Raw genomic sequence first — 27,783 nt, 5'->3', positions numbered from 1 at the left:
CACGATCGGGGGATGTGTTAAAGGGAAGTCCGCACCCCCTCTACTTATAGACGATTTAAAGCAAGGAACGGAGAATTAAGGCGGAATGAATAGTGTTTTGATGATTTAAAAGTTTTTCACAAATTTGATAGAAGAAGATTTCGTGCTGGAGAGAAAGGGAGGAACTTTGGAACTTTGTGTGTAATCCCCCCCAAAACCCGGGAGTGTCCTGTTTGGGTGCCGGAGGAAGAAGTGAAAGGAGTTTGACAGCTGTCAAAGAAGCTGTCAAACGGGCGGACAAAGTAAAGAATTTTGTTATTTAACAACTCTCTGAATTAAAGGTGATACATTTGAGCTGAGGCGATTGGAAACAAAGTAGTGATAATAACAAAGTAACAGATTATTGGAAAAGGACTTATAAATAACTGAAAGCCCCCTAGGGGGAATTAGTGACATTACAATGGCTGCAGAGGGAAAATTACTGGCGGAGATAGAAAAAATGTTCTTTCTTGTGGGAATCCTGCAAGAGCAGAGTATGGCTCTGAGCAAAGTATTTATGACCTTGAATTCTGAAACAAACAACTCTGCTGAATGCACAAAGGAGACGTATGACAAAAACTCTGCAGCTGGGCAGGAAGAGATGCTTTTGGAATTGACAGAGAAGAAAGAAGGAGTGCAGATACTACAAGTGGAAAATATCAACCAGGAATCTACACTGTTAGAGTATGAGCAAGAAGACCTTTGGATTACAAACCTGCAAAAGATGAGAAAGAAGAAGAGGGAAGTCCCTGGAGTACTTGGAATATTAAAACTAAAAAGAATAAAGCAACATGATTGGGACTTTCCTCTTGAGTATGGAAAAGTAGATGATCCTTCGCAGCAACCACTTTTAAACATTTTGGATGAAAGAAAATATGATGTGACTCTGACTGAACTCCTTCGGGGTCTTAGGACCAACAAAGAGGACTACCAATATAGTTGGCAGAGAGGGACTGACAGAGAATCAGACGTTTTTTGGACATTTGTTTGGGAAGGGACAGAAACCGGGGCAGGGGGGGGGGAGAGAGAATAGAACTATAAAATGTTATGATTTGTTTATTTGGTCAATGTGACCTATAATTAATATAATAAAGGGAAAAATTTGTGGAAGGGAAGTTAGATCGACCTTAAAAAAAAAAAAGAAATTAATGATTATAAGAGAATTGGATAAGTTGAATATAGATAAACAAAAAGAATTAAATTTTTAAAAGCAATATGAATATGTTTAAGAGGTTAGGTAAGAACTTGCTGAATTAATTATTGGAACTGGGATGTAAGAGGAGGGGGTGGGGGAAGTCAATGAAAGTGGGTAAAGAAAATTAGGGTATGAAATTGTATTTATGTGTTTTTGTCTTTGTGTGTGTGTTTGTTGTTATAAAATGTAAAAACCCAATAAAAATTATTATATATATAAAAAAAAAGAGATCAAAGCAGGCGACTTCGCTGTACTCTTTGCGGCGCCTGCTAAAAACATCCCTGTTTAGAGGAGCCTCCCCAGATGCCTAGAAATCTGGGACAATTTTCAGACCCTCTAATTGTCCCTATTTTCCAGGTCCAATCCCAGGTTTACAGAAGCCGTCCCGGTTTCTTATTTGATCCCCGCTTTTCCTTAGGACGTCCCTATTTTCATCGGAGAAACGTGGGGAGGGTATGAATTTTGATCTGTTTTAGTATTTTAATTTCTGTATGTTTTAAAGCATACAGTATGTTTCTCCGTTTACTCATTTTCAAATTATTGTAAACCACTTTGAGGTTGTTGGTTGTTGTTTTTTACAGTCAAGCGGTATATAAATTTTATGAAATAAATAGAGAGACACAGACACACACAATATATATTTATTTTTCTGCCCATCAGGCCTCGTCACTTTTAGACCAGAGGATGGAGGAGAAATTAATTCGGATATTTCCGTGGAGCCCAGACAGGAGACAATTCGGGCATTTCCGGACATTGCCAACCAGAGCCTATTCGGCTGTTTACGTCCATTTCCGAACTTCTCTCTCTCTCTCCACAGGTTTCCGGATGTTGCCTCTACCTTCCCCCCTCCCTCTCCCAGTGACTTTCTCTCCCACCCCAACGCAATAGAAAGCTTTAGCCACGCCCTCTCCTTTTCCTCCCTCCCTCTCTCTCTCTCTCTCTCCCTCTCCCTCTCTCTCTTTTTCGCAAAGAAGCCCCGCCTTTCTTTCCTTGCCCAACCAATCAACTATCCACCGGCGCCTTCGTGTTTTTCCGTGCACCGTGGGAAGTTGAATCGGCTTAGCGTTCGGAACTTTCCGCCAGACCGCTGGAGGATAGCGGATGACGAGAGCGAGGCGTGCGAAGCCGCCGTTGTTGTCGAGGCCGCTTTCGAGTGTTTCCGGAAAACAGGCGGAACTTCCCGAAGCCCGGCGGAGGCGGCCATGTTGGGAGCCTCCGCTGTGTGAAGCTGAGGGGCGGCGAGTGGAGCTCGGGCACCGGCAGTGACGGGAAAACGGTGTCCGGGCCCGGTTCTGGAGGCGCGCCGGGGCTCGGAAGCCTCAGACCAGAAAAAGGCTCGCTTTGGGTCCCGGCGTTTCCCCGCTTCGGGTTTTTTCGACCGGTGCGGCCTTGTCCCCGTGCCTCATCCTCGGCCTCGCGTGAACTGTCAAGCCGGGCACCCCTCATTCAAAGCCGGCGGGGCGCGGGACCCACCTATGTATAGGCGGTGCTGGTGCCTTCCGACCACCCATTGAGCCCCATTTCCCCCATGCTGGTGGCTTGGCCGCCCCCCTCGCCGTGAGGAGGAGGAGGAGGAAGAGCCGGAGGAGGAGGAAGACCCCGACCCCTTCCAGCTGGGTCAGGGCGAAGGAGAAGGGGAAGCAGCTGAGCAGCAGTGGGGGGACTCTCCCCTCAGGCCCTGCCCAAGGGAGCCATGTCGAACAGTGGTCGGAGTCCCCTGCCCACCCTCAATGAGAGAGACACGGAGCAGGTAAAAGGGCTGGATGTGCATTTGGGGAGGGGGTGGGATCTAACAGGGAAACCTGGGGGTTCCTTGATCCCACATATATTCCTTCTGTTGGGGTTAATGTGGATGGGGAGGCATGTCTAGGTTCTTCTTTGAAAGGAAAAAGGAAAAGTGATCCTGGTTCGGCTAGCCCAGCACATGTGGGAAATTTAGCAGAGGGAATCTTCTTCTTTTCCCATGTCACAGAAATGTAGTGGTACATCTGTTTGTGTGGGTATGTGAAGCCTCCCACGTATTCCCCCTCCCCCACCAGGCTGTTGTCAGAAAGCAGACAGATATTTTTAAAAACAGCACCACACGGGTGGCAATCCTGCATGGGAAGCTGGATAAGTGCTGTCCCTTTAAGAGTTGCGTGGTAGGGAGAATCTAGCCAGATGAGATGTTCTTCACCTCCCACCCATTCCCCCTCCTCAGTCTAAGTCTCTGGAGCACTGTGATGGGAATAGCTTAAGGCTGCCACTTTCCTTTTTAACTGCCTGTGTTCCTGTGCCTTTTAAAAAACCTATAAAAGCATTTTGAGGCATGCAGAAATATAGCAGGTGAAGCGTTGTTCAGCTGTTTGTGCAATTCCAGGGAGTGTGCTTCTCTTGTTTTTATTTTCCTGTTTGATAGGCAGGTGCAGGGGAAGATTGAAAAGGTATAGAAAAGAAGGGGCAACCCTGACCTCCTCTGTGCTCCAAAGATTTGGGGGTGGGGGAGGAGCTGCATCTGACTTGATTTTCCATTCCATGTACTGTAATGTTTAAAGGGGAGCATTCTTCGTGGAGCAGCTTCCCATGAAGGAATATTGTTACTGCTTTTTTCCCCTTTTTAAAAAGTGACTCTGCTCCTGTGCTGCTTTTCAACAGTAGGTTGTTGTGGAGAAATTCAACAGGCATAACTCTCACCACCACTGATTCATCTCTTACGTGGGGGATGCAGGGGGAAGCTTACCTTTCTAGATTTCATGAGCAGGGTTAACAAAGCAACTCAATGAATGGCAACCCTGCCCTGTAAACTTTGTACAAGGCTTGAGTGCTAGGAGGAGGCTGGGAAAGGAAACCTTCAGGCTTACCTTCTTCTTGTAAAGGTGGATGTGTGGGGTAATTGGAGTGGTGGCAGAAGTGAATAACATGCAGGGTAACATCCAGGAGGGTAGGTTAAAAAAAACACCAGGAGCTGGGGAAGAAGCGGCTATTTGGGTGGAGTTACTACTGACTGTTACTTGTTTGGGACATCGTGAAAGGTATTGCTTTGGTGAATGGTTTGGGTAACAAGCAGCCACCACTGGGACGAATGAATCACAGGAAGGTGCAGCTAAAGGTGGTTAGAGAATATCTTTCTTGCATCTTTTCTCTTTTTATCCAGAAAGAACACTTGGGAACGGTACTTAATAGTGAACAGTGCTGGTACTGAGAGGAGCTGTATTGGTTTGCTTGCTGGACTGAAGAAGACAATTGAGCAATGGATAAGAGGATGAGGTTGAATTGTCAGGAATTGCATGTGTGTGTGTGTGTGTGTGTGTGTAATATTGCATTTTATTTTGAGAGATTGAGTCATTGAGTAGTCTTCCCCTTTTTGCTCTTTTGTGGCAGGGAGTGCTGTTGTGGGATGCACTGGGGAGCCAACTCAATCTAGAAGGCTGCAGGAGGTTGAAATACCATGTGGAGACATCACTCTTCTTCTCCCATTCCCCCATCCCCCTTAAGTACCACTCTTGCCTTCATGCTTCTCTTTGGATTATTATTTTGGATTGAGGAAGCTTGTCAGTGAAGCAGGTAGAGGATAGCACATTTTCTAGACATGTAGATAGGTCAACTACCTCAACCGAGTTTGAGGTTTGATGTTGCCCAAATGATACCTTAAACCACCAATAAGATTGCCAAGTCTGGTTCTGAGAGGTATATGTCAGGAACACTCTGTCACTTAGGTTCAGTCCCCATTCTGGAGTGCACTACCATGGGGGTTATCTCTGAACATGATGTATGTGTGATAGCATGAGTGAATTGCCCAGGTGCTTTGGACAAAGGGCATTTCCTCAATGAAGGTATACCATTTTCATGCCCTTAAAAGGGGTTTCATCCAAGAGTTTGAAGCAACACCTTAACATGCGTTCCCCCCAGCTGACAAACCCTTAGAGATTCCAAGTGATGAGGCATCATCTTGTTTGGGTGACTTCTGAGTGCCTACCTAATCTATCTGTGGCCAATTTTGTAGATGACACAGTTCAAGTGCTGAAAGCACTCCATACATGTTGTTCAGGTAATCCTTGTAATCTAAAGTAGAGCAATATTGTCCCTATGTTTCAAGTGTAGGGTGGAGACTGAGAGAAGTATGGTTTCACCAAGGCCACCTACTGAGTTTGTGGTGAGGTGCAGTTTGGACATGAGACTTCTCAGCTGCTATTCTACATGTGGAACGCACATAGAATATTTCAGCTTTATAAGCTACCTTCTTTCAAACTAGGAGCATTGCTGGGTCAGGCCAGAGGACGATCTACTGCTGCATCCTATTCTCACAGTGACCAAGCAGATGCCCTAAAGCAGAGCTTTCCAAAATGTGTCATGACATATTAGTGTGTTGGCTACAGTATGTAGGTATGTCGTGCGAACGCTCCCAGCGCTCCTCCTGGGGCTGGAAATGGGTTAGTTTAACCTCTAGTTTGCTAGTAAAACTGAATTACTGTGTTGCAAAATGATGCATGTCTAAAAAGTGTGTCACCAACATGAAAAGTTTAGAAAGCTCTGCCCTAAAGGGAAGCACGCAAACAGGACCTGAGTGCAACAGCAACTCCCCCCACTTGTAGTTCTCAACAACTGGTATTCCAAAGCATACTGCTTCCGACACTGAGGACAGAACATTGACATTGATAGCCTTACCCTCTAAGGTGGTGGCCATCACTACCCTCCTCTTGGTACAAGTTCCATAGTTTAACTGTGCTGTGTGATTATGTGCTGTGCAAAGGAAGTACATTATTTCGTATGTCCTCTTTCTTTTATCTGTCCTGAATCTTCCAACAACCTTTCCTTGCCTGCCATAGCTTATTTTTTTGCTACTGTACATGAGGAGTGATCATATGTACTCTCTCCTTCCTCCTTACATCACTTGACTGCCCCCAGAACCAGCACTCCCTCAGAGCCAAGAAGAGGATAAAAACCCGCTTCCCACCCTTTTTGTCTCATTCATCCCTCTTACGTGCCTATTTCTCTCTCCAACAGCTTTTTGCTCTTGTGGGCTGCTCTTTGCAGCTTCCGCAATCTCTTAATTGCGTTGGTGGGACAATTCTTTCTTTGGTTGGGCTGGGGCAGGTGGGTGGAGGAATGCATCAAGGATTAGGTGAGCTGTAGCTGATGGTTAAAAATTTCCTCTGTAGTTATACAATACATGTATCTTGGGCCACATCCACACCATACATTTGAAATCACATTAACAATCGTGACTTCTCCCAAGGATTCCCAGGAAGTATAGTTTGTTAGGTATGCTGAGAGTTGTTAGGAGTCCTCTATTCCCCTCTCAGAGCCACAATTCCTAAAGTGGTTTAACAACCAAACCCTCTTCCCAGTGGAATTGTAGCTCTGTGAGGGGAATAGGGGTGCCCTAACACCTGTCATACCTTTAACAATCTGCAGTTCCCATGATCATTTGCGGGAAGCCATGGCTCTTAAAGTACTATTTTACCACTTTAATTGTCTAGTGCGGATGTGGGCTTGCCCTTGGTAGTTCAGCCCTATGAGGAGGCATGGTTGAGCAGTAGCTTGTGGGTGCCATTAATGGGGTGATTCAGTGGCAGACAGAGATAGATTTAGGTGGCACAATCCACTGATAATTTCTCCTGCACATTCCTCATTAAAGTGAATGAGAATGCAAGTACAAGAGCACAGTTCATTTTTTTTAACAGTGCCACCTTGTCTTTAGCTGTGATTCCTTAATTGCAGGGGTTGGGCTAGATGACCCTTGGGTGTACTTTCCATCTCTACAATTATTTGAGTTTATGATAATATCCTGATGGATTGTACTCCAAATTACAGTATTGAGTTGTGGAGGGTAGTGGAATGGGGAAAGGGCTGTAGAGCACCTACTTTGCATGCAGAAGGCTCCTGGTTCAATCCCCATCATCTCCAGAATGAGAAAACCTCATGTTGGAAACCCTGGAGAGCTGCTGCCTGCCATTGTAGACAGTACTGAGCTTGATGGACCCAATGGTCTGACTTTGCAAAGGCAGATTCCTATATTCCAATGAGAGTTTGCTGTTTGGGGTTGTGCAGTGTGTGTACTGACTCATTTCCAGCAATTTATAAACTTCTCCATTTCAGCTTGCAGTGGCTGCACCTCACTTTGGAAGTTGAACACTATGACTTTAGGGTGAAGGGTGGGTAATTAATGGTGGTAAAGGTAAAGGGACCCCTGACCATTAGGTCCATTTGTGGCAGACTTTGGGGTTGCGGCGCTCATCTCGCTTTATTGGCCGAGGGAGCGGACGTACAGCTTCCAGGTCATGTGGCCAGCATGACTAAGCCGCTTCTGGCGAACCAGATCAGCGCACGGAAACGCTGTTTACCTTCCCGCCGGAGCGGTACCTATTTATCTACTTGCCCTTTGACGTGCTTTCGAACTGTTAGGTTGGCAGGAACTGGGACCGAGGAAGGGGAGCTCACCCCGTCGCGGGGATTCAAACTGCCCACCTTCTGATCGGCAAGTCCTAGGCTCTGTGGTTTAACCCACAGCGCCACCCGCATTCCTTATTAATGGTGGTATTAGTAGTAATAATAATGCATCACACTGTCCCGTCTTTGCCAGGGTGATGGGTAATCCTGAGCCCCTTCCTTATTCTGCATCTTTCCATTTAGAGACACCTTGAATCCCCTGCCCTATTATGTGATGCTGTTGCTTGCTCTTTCTGTTTTCTAACATATTTTTGGCCTTATGAGAAGGTTGGGAAATAACTGCTGCTGCCTCTTTGGGGAAGGGCCATTGTTCAATGGTATTGCTGCTCTGCATGCAGAAGTTTCCAGGTTTGATCCCTGGCACCTTTGCATAGGGCTGGAAATGTCCCCTGCTAGAAACCCTGGAGAGCCACCATCAGAGTAGACAGTGAGCTAGATGGAGTCTGTGCAAGGCAACATCCAATGTCCAAGAGATGCTGTTTCCTTTGCTAGCACACTGGGTGCTCTTCCTTTGAAACTCCTACCCTAGTAAATTTCTCCCTTCTCCTTAGAAAGTAACTTCCTAAGGTGACACTTCCTGATCTTCCCAGAGGTGGGGCCATGTTAGTCTGGTGCAGCAAAAATAACAAAGAGTCTTGTGGCAACTTAAAGACTTAGCACATTTATTGCAGCATAAGCTTTTTTGGACACATCTGATGATACATGAATTGTTATCCTGAGTTACACAGGTGTATACAGTTTATTCACATGGTTTGGTGGCTGGCTGGCTGTAAACAGTGAGGTCAGAGGGAAATAAAATGCAGAGAGTGATAATGACATAATTAACTACGGTAATTCACAAAACAGTTATTGATAATAAAGACATCCTGGCATTGATATGCCAATTAACACACACACACACACTGCATTGAAATCCTTGGTCTTGAGCTAATTCACAGGTGATGGTATTAAAACTCTTGCTGTATTGAAATCCAGCACTTCTGTGTTGCTATTTCACTTGTGATGTTCCAGAATGGCTACTTTAAGGTCATCTACAAGAGAATATTTTGGGTGGGTGAAATGTTCCCCCTGCTAGCTTTCTAATATAGACCTTTCTGATGTCAGGTTTGTGTCCATTATTCTTTTGGATAGAGACTGGTCTGTTTGTCCTACATAGAATGTAGAAGGGCATTCCTGACAAATGATGCCATATATCACATTGGAATACAGTGGTGCCTCGCAAGACCGAAAACCTGCTACACGAAAGGGTTTTCCGTTTTGGAGGCGCTTCGCAAAACGAATTTCCCTATGGGCTTGCTTCGCAAGACGAAAATGTCTTGCGAGTTCCTGCGGGGTTTTTTCCCTTTTCCCCCCCTTTTCCTAAGCCCTAAGCCGCTTATCAGCTGATCTGCTAAAAGCCGCTAAACTGCTAATAGCGCTAATCCGCTAAGCTGTCAATGGGCTTGCTTCGCAAGACGAAAAAACCGCTATATGAAGAGCCTCACGGAATGGATTAATTTCGTCTTGCGAGGCACCACTGTATGAGCAGGTGAATGAACACTTGTTGTCGTGGATGACATTATCAGGTCCTGTGATAGTGTTGCCAGGGTAGACATGGGGACAGATTTGGCATCTGCTGTTCATAATAACTTATGTACTCTGCTGGATCACCTGTGTGGTGCTACCTCTCTTCCTCATATTTTCTGTTTCCATCATTTCAGATCCCTTCTCAGAATCACCCTCCACAAAGCCTTTGGTTGAACTGCACATTCCTCATCACAGTGCTATAGATTGGGGAAACCTGTGACATGCCCGCCCTCTCATCCAGTGCTCTGGATGTTGTTTGTTTGTTTACCATACTTATGTGCCTCTTAAGGCAGCCTGTAAGTACAGTGGTACCTCTGGATGCGAACGGGATCCGTTCCGGAGCCCTGTTCGCATCCTGAAGCGAACTCAACCTGCGCATGCGCGGGTCGCAATATGCCACTTATGCGCATGTGTGTGACGTCATTTTGAGTGCACACGCGAGTGGCGAAACCTGCAAGTAATGCGTTCTGTAATTTCCGGGTCGCCGCGGAGTGCAACCCGAAAACGCTCAACCTGAAGCAACTTTAACCCGAGGTATGACTGTAATACATAATAATAAATACAGTATATGTAGTAGTGAAACCAAGAAAGTACAATGCATCTACAATATGGGCTCTTTGGGGGGGAGGGGTAAGGTATGAAGCGAATAAGTAATAATAAATAAGAATTATCGCTTCTTGGCCCTTTGGCTGAGATCAAGTGTAGTGTAAATAAGAATTCAATGCAATATTAAACAAAGCTGCAATACAGTTCAATAAAGCAATAAATCTTTAAAAACAAAAGCATAGCCACACCTTTTGAGAGATGTCCTTAGAGTCAGTTATCTGCTGGGAGTGGCTCCAGGCCCTGTTAGCCTTCGCCAGCACAGCTAATGGCCATGAATAATGGGAACTTCAGTCCAGCAGTGTCTGGAGGGCCAAAGGTTAGCCACCCTCAACATAAGGCCTTTCAGTAATTATAATAATTCATGATTTCTTCTGGCTTCTTCATCATGCAGTTTTACATGGCCCTTGTTAAAATGTTGATTTTATTAATATGGTTTTGATTTGTATTCTGTCTTGGAAAGTTACTTAGAAAGGTAGCGTATGCATAATGCATTGATAACAACAATTGATTAATAGAATTAAAATCCGTTTTGGATCATCCTTGGGAAGATTCTTGCAACTCTCTAATCCAAGCAAGTTAAATAGCAATGAGGGCAACTCATTGGTGTACTGAGCATTACTTACTCTCCACTGTTTTGTGTGTGTGTGTTTTGAAAAGGGGGGGAGTTGTGCTTTTCCAGAAGGTAGTTGCAGGGTGGGGCAAGACAGGGTGCAGCAACTGTTCCGGTTCTGCAAAGACTGTGAGCGCACCTTGTGACGTGCTTAACAGATTACAGGGGAAAGGTAGCAAGGGTAGGTAGGGGTGGTTACTTGAAAACACCAGCTGCAGGAGAGAGGCCTGGCAGGCCTTGAATTCCTTCTCAATGAGCCTTCACCCACTGGCTTTGCTGTCCTCTCCTCCTCTGGTGAGTCTCCTCAGGCCCTGCGGGTCAGCAGTTGTGCCGCCTCCTCAGTTTTGGCTCCCACAGCTGCCTTCCACTTGATTGTGCTTTTCCTTATTTTCCCAGGGGAGAGTGGTCACCCTCCCTATGTGTTACGGAGGGGAGGGGGTGGGAAGCCTCTAACTCGAGTCTTTGGGGCTCTCCTCTTTCTTGCTTTCTCTGCAAGCGCATGCATGTGTCTTAGCAACAGGGCCTGAAAAGGACAGCTAGCATGGAAATGAGACAAGTATAACAGTGGACTAAATATATCTCCAGCATCCTTTATCTTAGGGGTGGCAGAGGAAGGAAAAAAAAGAAAGAAAAGAAAAAGAAGGTTTGAATCTGGTGCCTGGTACCTTTTCTTTTGAGCCCTTCTAGCTTTGGTCTCATCAGTGGGGGTTTTTTTAAACAAATGTGGGTCCAGAGAAAGGAAAGCACATCCTCCACCTTGGTTTATAAAGCAAGAACATCTATTTAGCAAAATAACCAAATTCAGTCAACATTTAAGCATGACTGAATCAAAGTAGTTCTCTCCCCTCCTCCCTTCACCCTATTCTTTCCTCTGTAGTTTCAGCTTAAACTAGTTGAAAGCGGAGGGGGCAGAGCCCATATGACTCAGGTTACCTGTGGCAGCTGCACCTTCTTAACTGAGTAACTGAAATTTTGATTTTTTTTTTGTTTTTGTTTCCTGAGAAGTGTGCTGCTCTTTTCTCCCTGTCCCCCTTTCCACCCTGGTTTTAACATTATAATACATTTCTGTTGCTTTTTGCAGATCTTTCTTTGGTAAATCTTAAGTATTCAAGTATCCCCTTTAAAAGTAAAGTGAGGGGAGATTTCCCCCACCCTTTGGCCTTGCCTTGATTGAATGCTTGTATACACACAACTTAAACCCTGTTATTATATAATCTAATCATACAAAACTCCCTTTTTATTGGAAATCCTGTCCCCAGGGGAGAGCTGGTCCACTCAATTATCCTGTTTCTTTTGATGTGTCCGAAACATTTCCGATAAACAGGTCTGTGTGCTACCTTGTGTGGCTGGCTCCATCTCCTGGCTGGTGAAACGTAGCAGCACGGCTAGAGAGCTTCTGCTCCCCTTTCCAGCTGGACCCTCACAGTTGTTCTATCCGTCCCACTGTGCTGCTGGTCTGGGCCCCATCCCTTCCCTGGTGAGAGCTTGTCAATGTGGCATGAGGGCTGTTTCCAAGGGACACGGGGAAGGTATAACTTACGGAAGAGGCAGCATGTGGGGGACGACACAGCCCTTTGTTGCTGAAGAAGTGAACCCCCACCATTCTTGGCTCCCATCTTTTTTGATGGGGGTCAAAGCGAATGTAGAAAACAGTTGAAAAGGGAATGCTTTTGTTTGGATCCAGGCTTCCTAGCTAAGGGTTGTGCTGGTTGAACAGGCCTAATCCAAGTTCCCAGCCTAGAAACTGAATGTCTGAATGACTGACAAGGCCAAAAAGGGAGAAAGGGGTCATGAACTCAGTGGCAGCAAAGTGAGGATTTACATGGAGACAGTTTGCACTTGCCGTCTAGGAGCACAGGCTCCCATATACATAACCACAGCAGGATATTTCTCTTGAAGCATCTCAGCTTTTGAGTTTCGGCATTCGTGGTTGGATCTCTCTGTCCTTCTGTTTGTTATTTCTGTCTCCACCCCCCCCCCAATTGCTCTGACAATTCATTTTGGAAATCTGTGGAGGCCAATACCAATAGGGGTGACTTATGCATCACTTTGCAGCCAGCTGTTTTGTGTCCCTTCCTCCCACCTTTCTCTTTTTATTCCTGCTTCTTGAGGACCCTTGTGCAAGTGCGGTGGGTGAGATGCAGTGACTGGGTATCATGTGTGTCCTGGCAGCACATTTATTCAGCCTGAGTAAGAAGAGGGTTCTTAACCCACCTTTTGCTTTCCATTGGGAGGGTGAAGAACGAGGAGGAGGAGGGCAAAGTTTTCTCGCTTGCCAAACTGGTCAAGCCAGTTCTGATAATGATTGGTGTTCTCTTTCTTTTTCTGTGGTGCTCCGGGACAGATTGAGATTAAAAAAAACACACATACTGTATGCCAGTCTTGCAAGCTACACTTGATAGATGGTGAACTTTCTGTAACAAGTAGAGACTGTAGTTAATACCGAGTGGAAAGCTTGGGCTGTAACAGTACATTTTGTTATCCTTTATTACCCAGTATCCAAGGTACATGCTATGCAGCTTTGCAAATTTAGTTGCTTAGACTAGAGCGCACATAGTCTTAAAATCTCATTCGCGGGTGGAGGAATCTCATCTCTTGCATCTGTGGTGTGTAATAGTTTGCTGCATTTTTATCAGATTTATTTGTTGCTGTAAATTCCTAGCATCTGCCCCTGCTGGTGTAACTTTTTTTAAAAAAATTGTAGGGTTACAAACCAAATGTGCTTTGTTGGTGTGGCATAGGAGCTTAAGTCACAAATGAGGTTCAAATCTCACCTCAGCCACAGATTCAAGGGTCATTGGCAGTGATACGGGGTGGAAGCGTTTCCAGATTATTATTTTTCAGTGTGTAATTTTTCTATGTGTAATTTTCTGTTTCTTAAGTTCATTCGTAACAACAAATGGATGCTAAGTGCAAATAAACATTAAGCAAGTTTTTTAACTTCATACAGGTATAATAAACATCTCAAACAAAACTTTCTGGAAGCACCTGGTCAGCCACTGTAGGAATCAGGATGCTGAACTACATGGATCTTTTTGGTGAATCTCTCTCTGTCATCTTTAATGCTGACTCTTGTACTGTAGCTGCCTGGGCCTTCTGGCAAATTCCAAAATAGCAGCTTCTCCATGATCTATGCATTTCCTGGACAATGTCTAAATGGCAAAGATCTGAACAGAAGCCTTTTCTGTCTGCCATAGCTAACGTGGCACTTGGGACCAGTTTTTCAGCTTTGGTTGAGCTGTGTGTCTTGAGCCATGTAGTCTGCAGTAGTATTGGAGCTACTCAGTGTGTTTTGGAAAGAAGTACAACTGGGTCTCTCAGTATTCCACTGACCAGTGTTTCTATCAGCAGAGGTGTTCAGGTAATTTAGTTTGGGGGAGGAGAGGGTAAACACTTGCAAAGAAGGGGTCTGATACCATTCCACAGGGCCAGCCCTACCACTGGCAGAGTGAGGCAGCTGCCTCAGGCTTGGAAGATGCAGAGGTTGCTACTCAGATGTTAGTGGGCAGAGCTGTGCATGCCATCTGGCCTGCCCCGCATTCTGTTAGCTAGCCTGCTGTCCCCAACACAGTCCCATCTCTAGTACTGAAGTAAGGTTCAGCAGTTCAGTCAAGAGAAAGGACTGTAGCCCCGTGGTAGAGCGGCTGCATTCCATGCAGAAGGTCCCAGGTTCAGTCCTCGCATCTCACTGGTGAGAGACAGATCACTGCCTGAAATCCAAAAGAGCGGCTGTCAGTAAGTGCAGACCATACTAAGCTAGAAGGAGCGGTGGTCTGATTCATTATGTTCCTAACTTCTGGTCTGATTGGCTTCCCAGCTGGTGCTCTCAGGAGGTGGAGGAGACAAGATTACTTGGTTGTTTTTAAAAGAACATCCCATTTGCCATTTCTAAGTGTGTGGAGAAACACCCCAACTTTTGGCCCCAGCAATGTAGTAAGCTGGTGAGTACTTTGCTCCCCCCACCTTCACCACACAGGCAGAGCAGTGTGGCTATGCTTATATGGGCCATTAGAAGCTCTGTAGCTAGCATTGCAAATCAGGAGGCAGTTTGCAGGAAATGTGGAATTTTTTTGGGGGGGGGTGTTTCCTGTGACCTGGAATGATCAGTGTTATACTTGTAGATAGAGATGTATTAAAAGAATGAATGCTATCCTTCCGATAGTGCCTTAAAAAAAAATCAAATGTGCAAAATGCACAGAGGAAAAAAAATGCTCATTAAGCAATCCTGGACCTGGGTTAGGAGAGCAGAGCGGCGTCAAAGTTCCCTCTGTGCATAAATCTACTTTTAATTAAAACTACCTGAATGGGAGACTTGAATGTTCTCTCTCTCTTTCTCTGGCTTTCCATCCTGAAATCTCCTCTGTATATTATCCGTCATAAGGTTTACTCAGAGCACACAATGTTCTGTTACAGTTTCAGTTCGGCAAACTCGTTTTCCCTAGCTGCTGACTTTTTTCCAGGGCATGTGTTTGGATTCACGTGCCTTCAGGTACAATGGATTGCAGCAGGCTCTGTTGCTGTCTTAAGACTACTTCAATTTTCTGAATATTAAAGCTCATTTTCTTTGCAATGTGGAAATTAGTTACTGCCTGGAGATAAGCCTCCAAGTTATAGGTTCTGCTTTAATACTACTAACTGCCACACCTAAGAAGTAAGGTGGCTGGGGATGGGGCCTGTGCCATAGTGTCTATGTGTTCATGCAGTAGCCAAAATTGCAGTCAACCTGGTATAATTAGGCTTGCCGTTGCACAAGAGGATTGTAGAAATTATTACTGTTTGTTTTTTAACCCATGTTGATCCTACATGGCAGCTTCCAATTTAAATATATATGTGTGTGTGTGTGTGTGTGTGTGTGTGTGTGTGTGTGTAGTAGAATTATTCATTCCCTGGCATCTCCAAGTAAGGCTGGGAATTAATTCCTGCCTGAAACCTTGGAGAGTTGCTGCCAGTCAGTGTAGACAGTACTGAACTGGGTATACTAATGGTCTAGCTTTAGCACAAGGCAGTTTCTTATGTATTTGAAAAACAAGAGCAACTTTCATTTAAGTTAAAGAATTGGGAATTGGATCCAGCAGGTTTCCCCACCCATAATGGTCCACTTTGACCTGTGGACAGTAAGGTGAATGATTTGAGGGCTGTTACTCCTCAATTTTGATTTACTGTACGTTTAAGCCACCAGGTGTTCTCTCAGACTGAGAATAAGAAAGGAAAATGGTGAATGGTGTTTGTTGAATTGCCATTGGGTTGGGTTGTAGTGAATAATAATTATCATTTATATGGCATCTTTTTGAATAGTGCTGGTATTGGCCTTGGGCAGTTCCTAGGGCTCACAGGTGCTGACACCTGTTTTGGAACTGAGCAGCCACCAATTTCCTTCAGTTCCCCAGAGCAATACAATTTTGTGTGCTCTGGTGCACTGTGGGATATTTAAAATTGTGGCCACTCAGCCACTTGCAACAGCTTTGTAAGGTAGGTCAGGTGTTGTTTCAAATGGGGAGTTGAGATAGTAATCTGCCTAAGGTCACCCTTGGCAGAAAATAAATTCAGACTGGATTCTCTTTGGTTCAGTTGTTGTGATTGTTGGTCATTAATTTGATTCAGCATTCTTGTAGTAAAGAATCTTATTCCAGATTGGAACAGTGGCTAGTGCAGTTTGTTTTTTAAATCTCTTATTCAATTTACATTGAGCCCCAGTGCCCTCATCTATATACAGAGAGGGTTGAACATTTACAATACGGTATGATCACATCTTGCGTGGGTGTTACATTCTGGTGCATATACTCGAACCACCCCTGTGTATGCATCCTTATATTTCTGGAGCACATGCACTGAGCAGGCCTTGCCCAGTAAGTAAGCCAGAGAGCTTAAAAGCTCTATCTGTGCAGTTTCAACCAGCTGGCCTTCAAATGCACATGGCTGAAATTGCACAAGTTAAACGTATGTAAGTTGCGGTCATACTGTATCTGTCAGACACTTGGTTTGTTGTATTTTATGTAAAAGTAATTACCGTCTGTTACATTGGTTTGGAAAGGGATGCGGGTGGTGCTGTGGTCTAAACCACAGAGCCTAGGGCTTGCCAATTGGAAGGTCGGCAGTTCGAATCCCCGCAACGGGGTGAGCGCCTGTTGTTCGGTCCCAGCTCCTGCCTGCCAAGCAGTTCAAAAGCATGTCAAGTGCAAGTAGATAAATAGGTACCGCTCCAGCGGGAAGGTAAACGGCATTTCTGTGCGCTGCTCTGGTTCTCCAGAAGCGGCTTAGTCATGCTGGCCACATGACCCAGAAGCTGTCTGCAGACAAACGCCGGCTCCCCTTGGCCTATAGAGCGAGATGAGCGCGCAACCCCAGTGTTGTCTGCGACTGGACCTAATGGTCAGGGGTACCTTTACCCTTACTTTTTACATTGGTTTGATGATTTTTTGGGTTCTAATTTATTCTACAAATATATACCTGTATTGAGGCATAATTCATAATTTTAATCCTAAAGTCAGCTTCAGTGTCAGGATTCCATAGTCCACTGTTGGGCAGCACCTTTATTAGGGCCAACTAAAGAAATCACAAAAATGTGGTAAGTTTTCCAGTTTTCCAGTTTGCCACATTTTTGTGACCCCCACCCCCGCCTAAAATAGCTAACCATTTTGCTTCTCATGTCAGGATTATAGGCAAGGTAATACTGAGCATGTGTATAACTTATTAAGTGTTCAAAAGCACTTTACTTGCTATTTTGTTTATTCCTTATCGTAACTATTTAAGATAGGTTAGTATTATTCCCCATGCTGCAGTTTCACGGCAGGTGAGGGGTGGCTTGCCCAAGACCACATGGTAAGTCCTTGGCAGAGATGACATTTGAGCTGGTGACCTTCTCTGTTTACAGCTAGTTCTCTAAGCCACTATGCCACACCAGCTCTCTTCAGAATGTAATTCTAAATGTTTTCCAGTGTCAAAGGAGAGATTGCACAAACAGGAGCCAGAGGAGGGCAGCTAGGATGGTGAAGCACCTGGAAACATCCTGTGAGGAACAGTAGTGGGGAGCTGGGATTTTTTTAACCTGGAGAAGAGATAAAGGGGAGACACAAAAAGGTCTTTGAATATCTGAAGAGCTGTCACAGTTCACCTTCATGCACTCCCCAAGTGCTGTATGTATAGGATGTGGTCACACTCATTGGTTGAGCCTTTCGGCTCATTTTATTAACCTATTCCTTGAGTTGAACAGACTCCTCCTCTCTGCATGTTCCATTACAGACGCTTCAGGTTACAGACGCCACTAACCCAGAAATAGTACCTCAGGTTAAGAACTTTGCTTCAGGATGAGAACAGAAATTGTGCGGCGGTGGTGCGGCGGCAGTGGGAGGCCCCATTAGCTAAAGTAGTAGCTCAGGTTAAGAACGGACCTCTGGAACAAATTAAGTTCTTAACCCGAGGTACCACTGTAGTTCTGTTGAGGGGAGGTGTCAGTGTCTAAGGTGGAAGGGGGTTAGCAGAGGGTCTGCTTGGGGTATGTGTGTCTTGGTTTGATGGTGGAGGCTGTAAAAGCATGTCAAATGCCTGCTGATACGTACTTAGGTGAACAGCCGCCTGAGTCTTGAACACCTCTGTTGGCAAATTCCCTTCCCAGATCCAATGGTTCACCTGCTCTGGCTCTGGGTGGACAGTTTACTCATCAGTGGCATTACAGTACTCAGCTTGTTTAAAGCTGCAAAAATTTTAAGCATTTAAGTGGGGAGCAGCAATTCAGGTTGCGCTCCCCCCCCCCCCCGCTTTCTTGCACTTAACCTCTGCTTGGCAAACTTAGAGTGAGATGACTCACTTTCTCTTAACTCTTTCCGATTTTTCTTTCTGGTCATCTTGCAGTCCTTGGATAACTGAATGTTAATGTTGTTGTTGTAGTAAGACTTGAAGGGCTTTTCGCCGGAACTGGCATGTTAACAGAAATTTATTTTAGACTGGTGAACCACATCTTTCCAGTAGTGTCTTCAGTAGCTGTGGGAAAGAGATGCCTTTTTGAGAATGCATAGGAGACAGGAAGCTACCATAGACCAGGTCGACGATTGTCTGTAGATCAGCAACAACTGGCATGCCAGAGATTAGCCACAAGGGTCGCTGACTTGGTGCTCTCCAGACATTGCTGGACTATCTCATCAGCCCATACTCATTGTCCATAGTGACTGGGGCTGGTGGGAGTTGGCAGTCCAGTAACATCTGGAAGGGGCACTAGGTTGGCTGTCCCTGGTCCATACTGACTGGTTGTAACCCTCTAACGTCTCAGGCAGAGACAGTTCTTTCTCAACACCTGCTACCTGACTCATTTAGCTGAAGATTCTGGGGATTGAACTTGGAGCCTTCTGAATGCAAAGCAGATACTCTACCACTGAGCCATAGACTCTGCCCAAACTGAGATGACTGTAGAATCCTGTACAGTGAACAGAGGGCAGGCAAAAGTTGTGCCAGGATCAGCAGCAACTTAAACTGAGTCTGTATGCTGGTGAGCCTCTTGAGACTTCAAAGGGGATGGGAGAAGATGCCATCCCGGACTACTTTGGGGAGGAAGGATGGGGTATAAATTAAATGAATGAATAGTGTTAGGAGTTCTTCATGGCTCTGTCTGTATCTGGTTGGCTCTTCCTGGCCTGACTATAAATGTTGAGATACTGACAGAAGAGCAGCCCTTATAAACAGACCAGCAGAGTGTGTTTCACTCACACAATCTTTCTTGTGAAGTGACATCAATTCATAAACCAACATCACAGCAGATGCCAAGCAGGGATTCTTTCACCTGCACATCTTCTGACATGAAATGTGCCCACAGTGCCTTTCTGCCTCTTACATAAGCCAAGTTGTACTATCTCTATGTAAGATGAGACTAAAGCTGACTATTCCTGTACCAGTGGCGTAGCGTGGGTTGTCAGCACCCGGGGCAAGGCAAGTAATTTGCGCCCCCTAACCCATGGATTTGCGCCCCCTAACCCTAACCCCCAGATGTTGCGCCCGGTGCGGCCGGCCCCCCCTGCACCCCCCATGCTACGCCACTGTCCTGTACTATTCACTACAGGAAGTAATTTCCCATTGTTTAGGTGGTTTAGGATGGAGAACCTTTTTCCAATCTAAAGGCTGCATTCCCTTCTGGACAACCTGGGGGCACCATATGACAGTGGTGAGGTAGAGCCAGAAGCAAAAGTGGTTGGTTCACTATATGTACATGTTCACCTTTGTGCAGTAGCCAGGCTGGAGAAGCATGCTAAGCTTCTTCACTGCTTCCTTTTGACAAGTGGCAAAGACTTGACTTTTAAGCAGGCATAGACTGGTGACCACTGGTGGTAAAATGACCTACAGGGTCACTGAAATACCCTTATCTGGTAGGGTTTATGGATTATATAGGATGGCATCTTAATATCTTTCAAGATCTATACATTCCCCCCAGAGTCTAACTGAGTGGGTTGGGAAATGATTGTATTATTCAAATAGCTGAAGGGCTGTCATGTATAAGAGGGCAAAAGATTTGTTCTTGCTGCTCCAGAAAACAGGGCTAGATGTAATAGGCTTAAGATGCAGGAGGGTATATTTTGATTGAACATTAAGAGAACATTATTCATGGTAAAAGCAGTTTGACAATGATTCCCTACAGGGTTGGGTGGGCTCAGCTAAAGGATGAATGACCTTTTGTTGTCTCCTGGATTTCCTGCGTGAAACCGTGTTAGATTTAATGGCCTACAAGGCCCCATTCGTCTCTATGGTTGTATATAAATGTTTAAGAGAAATGCCAACTTGGTACAAAAAAACAGCTTCAGATTTGAGAGATCCTAGAGGTGTGAAGAAATCCAAATATAGCATTGGTACAAGAGCTTTAGCAAAAGCTAAGCAACATCCCCTTTCAACATACAGTTTCCTTTATTGCTATAAGGATACGCTTCATGTCAACCCAAAGTGAGGTTATGTGGCTTCCTGAGCCAGCTGCCCCACCCATTTGAGATGCCCAGGCATTGAAAAAGATATTTTGTCAGCACTCAGAACTTTTAAATTAATTAGTATGCTATTCTTATACAGTCGTACCTTGGAAGTCGAACAGAATCTGCTTCACATCTGGCCTCTGGATCTTGCCTGCCTTTAGCCCCTTCTCTTCCTCCAGTTTTGCCTCTCACTTCTAGCTATGCTTTCTGCCTGTGTTAATGCTTTTGTTCCTACCCTAAGACTTGGGAACCTGGAAGGAGGAAGGTCAGCTGGTTTGGGGAATGGAGCCAGTACAGCTTCTGTGCCTTCAGCTTCCTCCAACTCCTGCTTTCAACCCCCAGAACTACCACATGCATTCTGCTAGCTTGCTAGCAATATTCTGAAGGGCTGTGCAAACCAGGGGCAGCTCTCTTGCTTTGAAAAGTACTTCTGCATCAGTCTGGAGGTGCCTGTTGGCTCTAGAGATAATTTATGGTGTGTTACATGGCAAGTTTGGAAGGGCTACCTATCACTATCTGCTACTGGCAATGTATTTTTTTTTTTTAAAGTAGAAATCTTGCCTCCACAAATAGCAGCAAAGGGTTGAAAAAAAACAACCAAGCACCTGAGCTTCATCCAGTTAGCTTGGCAATTTTTTTCTGGTTCCAACTTCCCTTTAAGGAAGGGCTGCAGCTCACTGGTAGAGCATCCTTTTTCCATGCACAAAGCCCCCGATTAATGCCTCATGGCATCTCCATGTGAGACTAGGAGAAGTCCCTGCGTGAATTCGTAGCGAACCACCACTAGTCAGTGTAGACCAGGGGTAGGCAACGTAAGGCCCAGGGGCCGGATGTGGCCCAATCGCCTTCTCATTCCGGCCCGCGGACAGTCCGGGAATCAGCGTGTTTTTACATGAGTAGAATGTGTGCTTCTATTTAAAATGCATCTCTGGGTTATTTGTGGGGCATAGGAATTCGTTTATTCCCCCCCCCAAAGGTAGTCCAGCCCACCACATGGTCTGAGGGACGGTGGACTGGCCCACGGCTGAAAAAAGTTGCTGGCCCCTGGTGTAGACAATACTGAGCTTAGATAGGCTAAGTGTAAAGCAGCTCCCTATGTTCCTATGAGATGGCCCATTAGATGTTGATTATGAACGCTTCCTTTAACAGGCTCTGCTTAGCAGTACTTCAGTGCAATATGAATTCCCCAGGAGGTGGCGGCAGGAGGGGGGAATCTTTACCTTAATTACTCTGATCATGTCAGATGGAGAGATGGATACTAATTGATTAGGCTCTGGGCTGGCCCTCCCTTAGCAAATAAGCTGAGGAAAGGAAACCTCTTGTGGTCTGTTGCTTCAGTTTATGACTATCCTAATAACCTGTTCCCTGTCAAGTTTCTTTCTTTAACTGCAGAAGCAATTGCTCTTGAAGCTTGTTCCTTGGTAGCGCCTCTGCCTTGTTGTCACAGTAGTGTCTTTGGCCTTAGTGAGCAGGAGGGACTTAAAATACAGTGTTGTTTGAAATGGCGTGAAGGCCCAAAGGGGAGGTGCCATTCTGCCTTTTGGATATGAGCATATGACACTGCCCTCTACTGAATCAGGAGACCAGTTCTTGTTTTCTAGTTCTGAAACTGTCTTCACTAGAGAGATTAAAGACTCAGCTCTCCAGCTCCCACCAGCCTCAGCCAGCACAAGAGTACGTCTGCAAGGTACATCATATAGTATACATGACAGTTTTTATTCCCGTATACAGTACCACATTTGACCTGGAATATTGGAGGGGTGAAAATAAAAGCACTCTTAATGAACTTGAAGTGTAATGCTATGTGGTCATTTTTATTGGGATACTTTTAAAAGTATAAAGACAATGACATAAATTTCTGTAACATTAACATTTAAATTTACAAAAAAAGACAGAGGTGCTAAATACGTTTTATCAACCCAAATAATGCATAATATGCTGACTTGCATACTTCAGAGAGTTAACCACTGAAAAACAATTGCAGTTTTGAAATGGCGAGACTTTCCTGATACTATATTCACAGTTGACACCCATTCATTGCTACTACTGAACTATGAAATGGAACGTTTTATTGGGGGTGGGGATTTCCACCCTGTATCACAGGCTCAGTCCAGTTAAAAGATGGTAAAGCTGGGAAAGGCCTTTATGTTCCTGAAACACTGGAAAACCACTGTCAATCAGAAGAAGCAGTGCTTGACTAGAGGACCTCTGGACTGACTTTGTATAAAGAGCCTTCTTATATTATTATAAGTACAAGGGTAGCCAAAGTGGTTTCCTCTAGCTGTAATTGCGCTCCAACTCCCATCAGCCCCAGCCAGCACGGCTAGTTGTTGGGGATCATGGAAGGTGTAGTGTAGCAACATTTGAAGGGAACCACATTGGCTATCCCTGAAAGTGTAACTTTACCATGATGGATTGTGCTGAGGTTGACTATGAGCAGTCCTGTTCCTCCTGGAAAGATGAGAGAGAAATATTTTAAATAAGCTGTCTCTCTCCCCCACCCCATTGACCATTACATGTTCAGTAGACTCCTATTAACTTGAGCATGCAGAGTTCCCCCTTTGCTCTTCTGCTTTTCCTGTTCAGCATTTTGGAAGCTTATATTGCCGTGGCTGTGTCCCCCCCCCCCCGCCAAAAAAAAAAGAGTAGCTTCACAGTCCACTGGAAACCAGAGCTTGCGTCAAATAGAGCAGCAAACTCTTTAGCTACTGTTTGGGCTGACTCCATTGTGTGCCGGACAGTGGGACATTGTAGTGGAACTGATTAAGCAACAACGGAAAGGGGGGCAGCGGGGAGACAGATGCTCAAAAGAACCGTAGGTTCAGAGGGAGTTGAGCGGATATTTACAAAAGATTTTTTTCAGGAGGTTTACTATTTAACTGGTCCAAAAAGAGTTGTGGGGGGAGGAGACTTGGCCAACAGGCTGGTTATATATGGTCAATTACTTTACAGCATTGATTTCATAGTACTGTACCAGAGAGACTTGTGTTTTTTTTCTGTACAAGCTATGAAACAAAGAAACACAATCCTTTTAAACCAGTGCTGGCCAACATTTCTCAGCAAGTGTACCACTAGTTCCGTTCAAAATAAGTACTTGAACCACTTTTTAGAACACGTAGCATCTCCATATGCAGCCATTCTCTCCCCTCCTCTACACACCCACCATAGTTCTGTCACTTGTCTACTGAGCCAAGGCTAATCCTTTATTCCAGGGGTGAGGGATGTCTTTCAGCCAGAGGGCCACATTCTCCTCTGGGCAAACTTTTAAGGGCCACAAGCCAGTGGTAGGTGGAGCCAGGGGCAAAAATTGTTGGAGCAACCAAGGCAATTCTTACTTTTGCTTAGTGGACAGTCCCCCCCCACTCCTTCACACATGTCTGTCAATCCATGCAAACAACCTAAAGGTACAATCAGAGTTCCTTTTCACACTGGATAGCTCAGTGAGTTAGAGCGTGGTGCTGATAACACCAAGGTTGCAGGTTCAATCCCAGTATGGGACAGCTGCATATTCTTTCATTGCAAGGGGTTGGACTAGATGGTCGCTTCCAACTCTGCAGTTCCATGATTCTATGACTTGGGGTGTGAAGCAGGGGTGGTGTGGGGTGTGGCTGGGAAAGAGGGAACGTGGCCTGGGGAGGAGCACTGGAAATAGCTTGTGCGCATGCGCAAGCGTTATTTCTGGTGCACATCCGATGAATTAATAAACCCACTTTGAAAGGTAGTGAATGAGGGAGAATGTTCAAATTTCAGTGATGATTCTTCTAAAAAGAGGTCCCCAGATGTTCTGCAGGTGGTCATTCATAATTGGCCAATGAAGAAATCCAGTGGAATAATGAAAACAGAATCTGAACTGCAAGCAGGACTGAAAGGTTGCCCACCTCTGACTTGGTAGTACAGGCAAACCCCCCTTTATGCATGTTCAATGTGTGCACACGTTGCAAAAGTGGGTGGGGCGGAATGGGGGTGTTTGCAGGCTTTTTCAGCGGCATTTCAAATATACGCAGAATGTGTGGTGCTGGTGAATGTAACTCCAGTGTAAATGGGGGGTTGTCTGTACAATTATTTTCTTTGTATGCAGATGGCTCCAGTTTCAATCTGGCATCTCCAGACAGGACTGGAACTCTGGAGAGCCCCTACCAGATAGAGTAGGTAGTACAGGCAATGACCAGGGCATGTACACATTGGCTCTGCACCAAACCTGTGCAGGCCTGTGCTACTACACTTGTTAACTAAATTCTTCTGGAGGTTCCTGCAGATAAAATTAGGCCCCCTTTCTCAGTGTGGAATCTAGCATCTGCAGTTAAAATAATTTCAGGTAGTAGGTGATGGGAAAGACCCTTCTCTGCCTGAGACCCTGGAGAGCCATTGCCAGTCAGGGCAGGTAATACTGGTTTAGATGGAAAACCATCTCACAGGTCACACAAGTTGTTTTCCTATTATTATCTTTTATGGCTACTAAAAAGGAGCCCTAGTTAACTGGTTTGCAGATTTTTTAATATATGTACTTCGAAAAGCTGCAGATAGCACAGACCATCTTAGAAGGATTCTTCATTTTTTATTCTCTGTTGCCTTCTCTACAGTGATGTGGGCTAGGATGTATGAGTGCATCAACTTGAAACAGCCTGCTTCAGCCTGGTACCCTCCACTCCACTGATCATTTACATGTAGTTTGGCCAGTGGTTGGGGATGGTGGAATTTGTCTTAAGCATATGTAGGGTACCAGGTTGGAGTTGGCTGCCTCAAGAAGGCATACAATTTCCCTCGGAACTACTTTTTCCTCAAATGCAGATTTTAAAGGATTGCTCATATTAGTATCAGTTGGTTGGTTGACTAATTACCAATTAATTAATTGCCAGGGCTCTCTCCCAATTTAAAATACAAAGAAGAAACTTAATTGACTGATAGCCCTAGTAATAACCAACCCTCTGTGCTCTTAAAAATGGGGACAGAATGTAGATGTAACCAGACTTTCAACCCCCCCTCCCTTCTTGCATCCTGCAACGTGACTTTGTACAAAACGAGGGTTGCCAGTTGCAGCTGCTGCTTCCAGAGAACTGTGCAAACACCTTCATTTTTAAAAAATCCCTGGGCAGATGGTAGGGCTTCTCAGAAGCTTCAACTCCTTTGAAGCTGAGCACTGCTTCCATTTATTATATATTACCGTTTTTGTTTTGACTTTCTTTTGAAGGATCTCTGGGTGGCATACTGCTCTTGCCCTCTGAGGTAGGCTAGGTTGAGAGATAGTGACTGGCCCAAAGTCACCCAGTGAGCTTTATGGCTGACTATGGATCTGAACCCAAATTTAGTGTTCTTTCTGCTGCTTGCACCTTGAATAGAGTGAGTTAGCTCTTTAGGAAATGTTAGAAGCAGTGGCAGAATTTCCTTTGATAAAGAGAGAACACATCTCAAAACTTGTCTGTCAGTCCAGCCATTGGGTGCTTTCGTCTTGCTTTTTAAAAAAATCTTTGTTATTTGTGCTACCTGTTTGCCCTGAGCCATCTAGATCCATCAGCAGAGATTAACACGACATGGCTCAGTTTTGAAGGTATTTCCTTAGCCTACGACTTTGTTTGCATGCTTGGATGGGCAGCTTGAAATTTCCCCTTCACCAATTACTTATTTGGTCTCTTTCTGCACCGCCACCCCACCCACATCTCTCTTTCTTCAAAAGTAGTGATTTCCCCCCCTTCTAGTTAGTAGCTGTCTAGCTGGGAGTTGAAACTTTTCACTCAGGGTTCCTGAACTAGGGGCAATGTGACTGGTGCTTCTAAATAGTTTTGGGTGTTATTTTTGTTGTTTGGAAGAGAACCATAGCAGCATGTTCTCCCTGCTTGATTTGGAGACCTTTTTCTCTCCTTGGTTGGGGTAGGGCAGGGGTCTGCAACCTGCGGCTCCGGAGCCGCATGTGGCTCTTTTACACCTTTGCCACGGCTCCGGGGCGGATACTAGCGAGGGGAGGAGGCGCATTGTGCGCCCCAACACTCCCCACTGTGGCGGGCGCTGTACTGACTGTGACGTCGCATGGGGGCGGTGCGTGCGTTAGTCACGCACCATCCCGACGTCACCTTCCCGCCCGCCCGCCCACTACATTGTAAGGGGCATGTACGCTGGTCACTGCATTGAAAGGGGGCATGTACGCTGGTCACTGTTTTGAAGGGGAGTGAAGAACACACACACACAAAAAGGTAACTTGTTAATTTGACGTTTATTTCTATGAGGAGGAGTAATTCTGAGGGGTCAAACAAAGAAATAATCAAAAAGTTATTTTTAGAATGACGAGTTTTGCGGCTCCCAGTTTTTTTTCCCTTCGGAAACGGGTCCAAGTGGCTCTTTTTGTCTTAAAGGTTGCAGACCCCTGGGGTAGGGGAAGGACAGAAATGGAGTGGAAGTGCAGCTGAGCCCTTTATACAAAACAAGACGGACAGGCAGAGGGCACAGAGTTCAGTGTCACATTACATGGTACAGGCTTTGAAGACTGGCCAGCAACAGAGCTAAGTGTCTGCATCCACCCACCAGGACCTTTGCCAAAGGCTTCCGTATTTGGATCCACTTTATCCTCCACTTCCAGGTGTTCTTAAAGGCCCTGTATTGAAACAAGCATGGTTAAGGGATGGTTGCCAGCTGGAGGGAGAGGGGGACCTCATGGAATACCTGCAGAAACTTAGGTCTAAGGAGGTGTGTCAAAACACAATACCCTCCAAAACAAAATGTACAAGCAGAGGCAGGACCCCTCCCTCATGCTCCCTTCCAGTAACCATCCTGGATGCTCGGATGTACAAGATCCTAAAGTGACTTGATTTCTCCTCACGTTTTGTTTGGTGTGTCTGGACCAAGGAAGCAGTGTCAAACTGTCTTGCTTCATCTTCTTCCAGTTGCTGCATTACAGTCCAGGAGACTTGGTTGCCCAGCCTCTGTTTCCTTTGAAAGTGTGCAGATATTTGGGTTTATGAACACACCCACACCTCCCACCTCCTTACCCCATATGTCTTGCAGACGTCCTCCTGTTCTGTCTGCAAACTGGGGGCAAGGTTGGCTTCTCAAGGATGGGGGCCTAGAAGCTGCTTTAAGACCCTGATGTGGTGAAAAGTGGAATAAAGTCTGTGTTCTATGTTTATAATAATATTTTATTCTCTTGTTAATTATGCTGTTTTAACTGTTCATTTTATATTTGTCTTCCTTTGGTAATGTTTCCTTTTGAAATGTTTTAGGGGTTTTTTGTTGTTAACTTTGCTGCGTTGACTTCTCTATAATGTTTTATTTTGAAATGTTTGTTTCCTGTTGGTTATGTTGCTTTGATTGTATAGTTTATGTTTGACTTTCTTCAGTAATGTTTTATTCTGGATTGTTTTATTTGATGTTTTAATGTGTTGTAAACCACTTTCAGATTTTTTCCTAAAAATATAAAGCGGTATGGAAAT

At 45.1% G+C, this 27,783-nt stretch overlaps 1 protein-coding gene across 12 annotated transcripts in view; it reads left to right on the top strand.

Annotated features, from left to right (window-relative positions):
* Nucleotides 1-2,372: 2,372 nt before the first annotated feature.
* Nucleotides 2,373-27,783, top strand: part of MARK2 (microtubule affinity regulating kinase 2) — a 109,859-nt gene continuing 84,448 nt past the window's right edge. For 2 of the 12 annotated variants that reach the window (XM_081842920.1, XM_081842910.1), the window contains exon 1: nucleotides 2,373-2,963. In XM_081842920.1, the coding sequence (XP_081699046.1) occupies nucleotides 2,907-2,963 (57 nt within the window). In that variant the 5' untranslated portion in view covers nucleotides 2,373-2,906. Of the gene's footprint in view, nucleotides 2,964-10,566; nucleotides 10,719-27,783 lie in introns of those variants that run through there. The other 10 variants (XM_081842922.1, XM_081842919.1, XM_081842923.1 and 7 more) reach the window with 6 other exon arrangements.

Source organism: Podarcis erhardii (assembly GCF_964252035.2).
Source record: "Podarcis erhardii genome assembly, chromosome: 15".
In the NCBI taxonomy this organism is placed as follows: Eukaryota; Metazoa; Chordata; class Lepidosauria; order Squamata; family Lacertidae; genus Podarcis; species Podarcis erhardii.
Note: the sequence above shows the minus strand (reverse complement) of the source record. Positions and strands in the feature narration are given on the sequence as shown.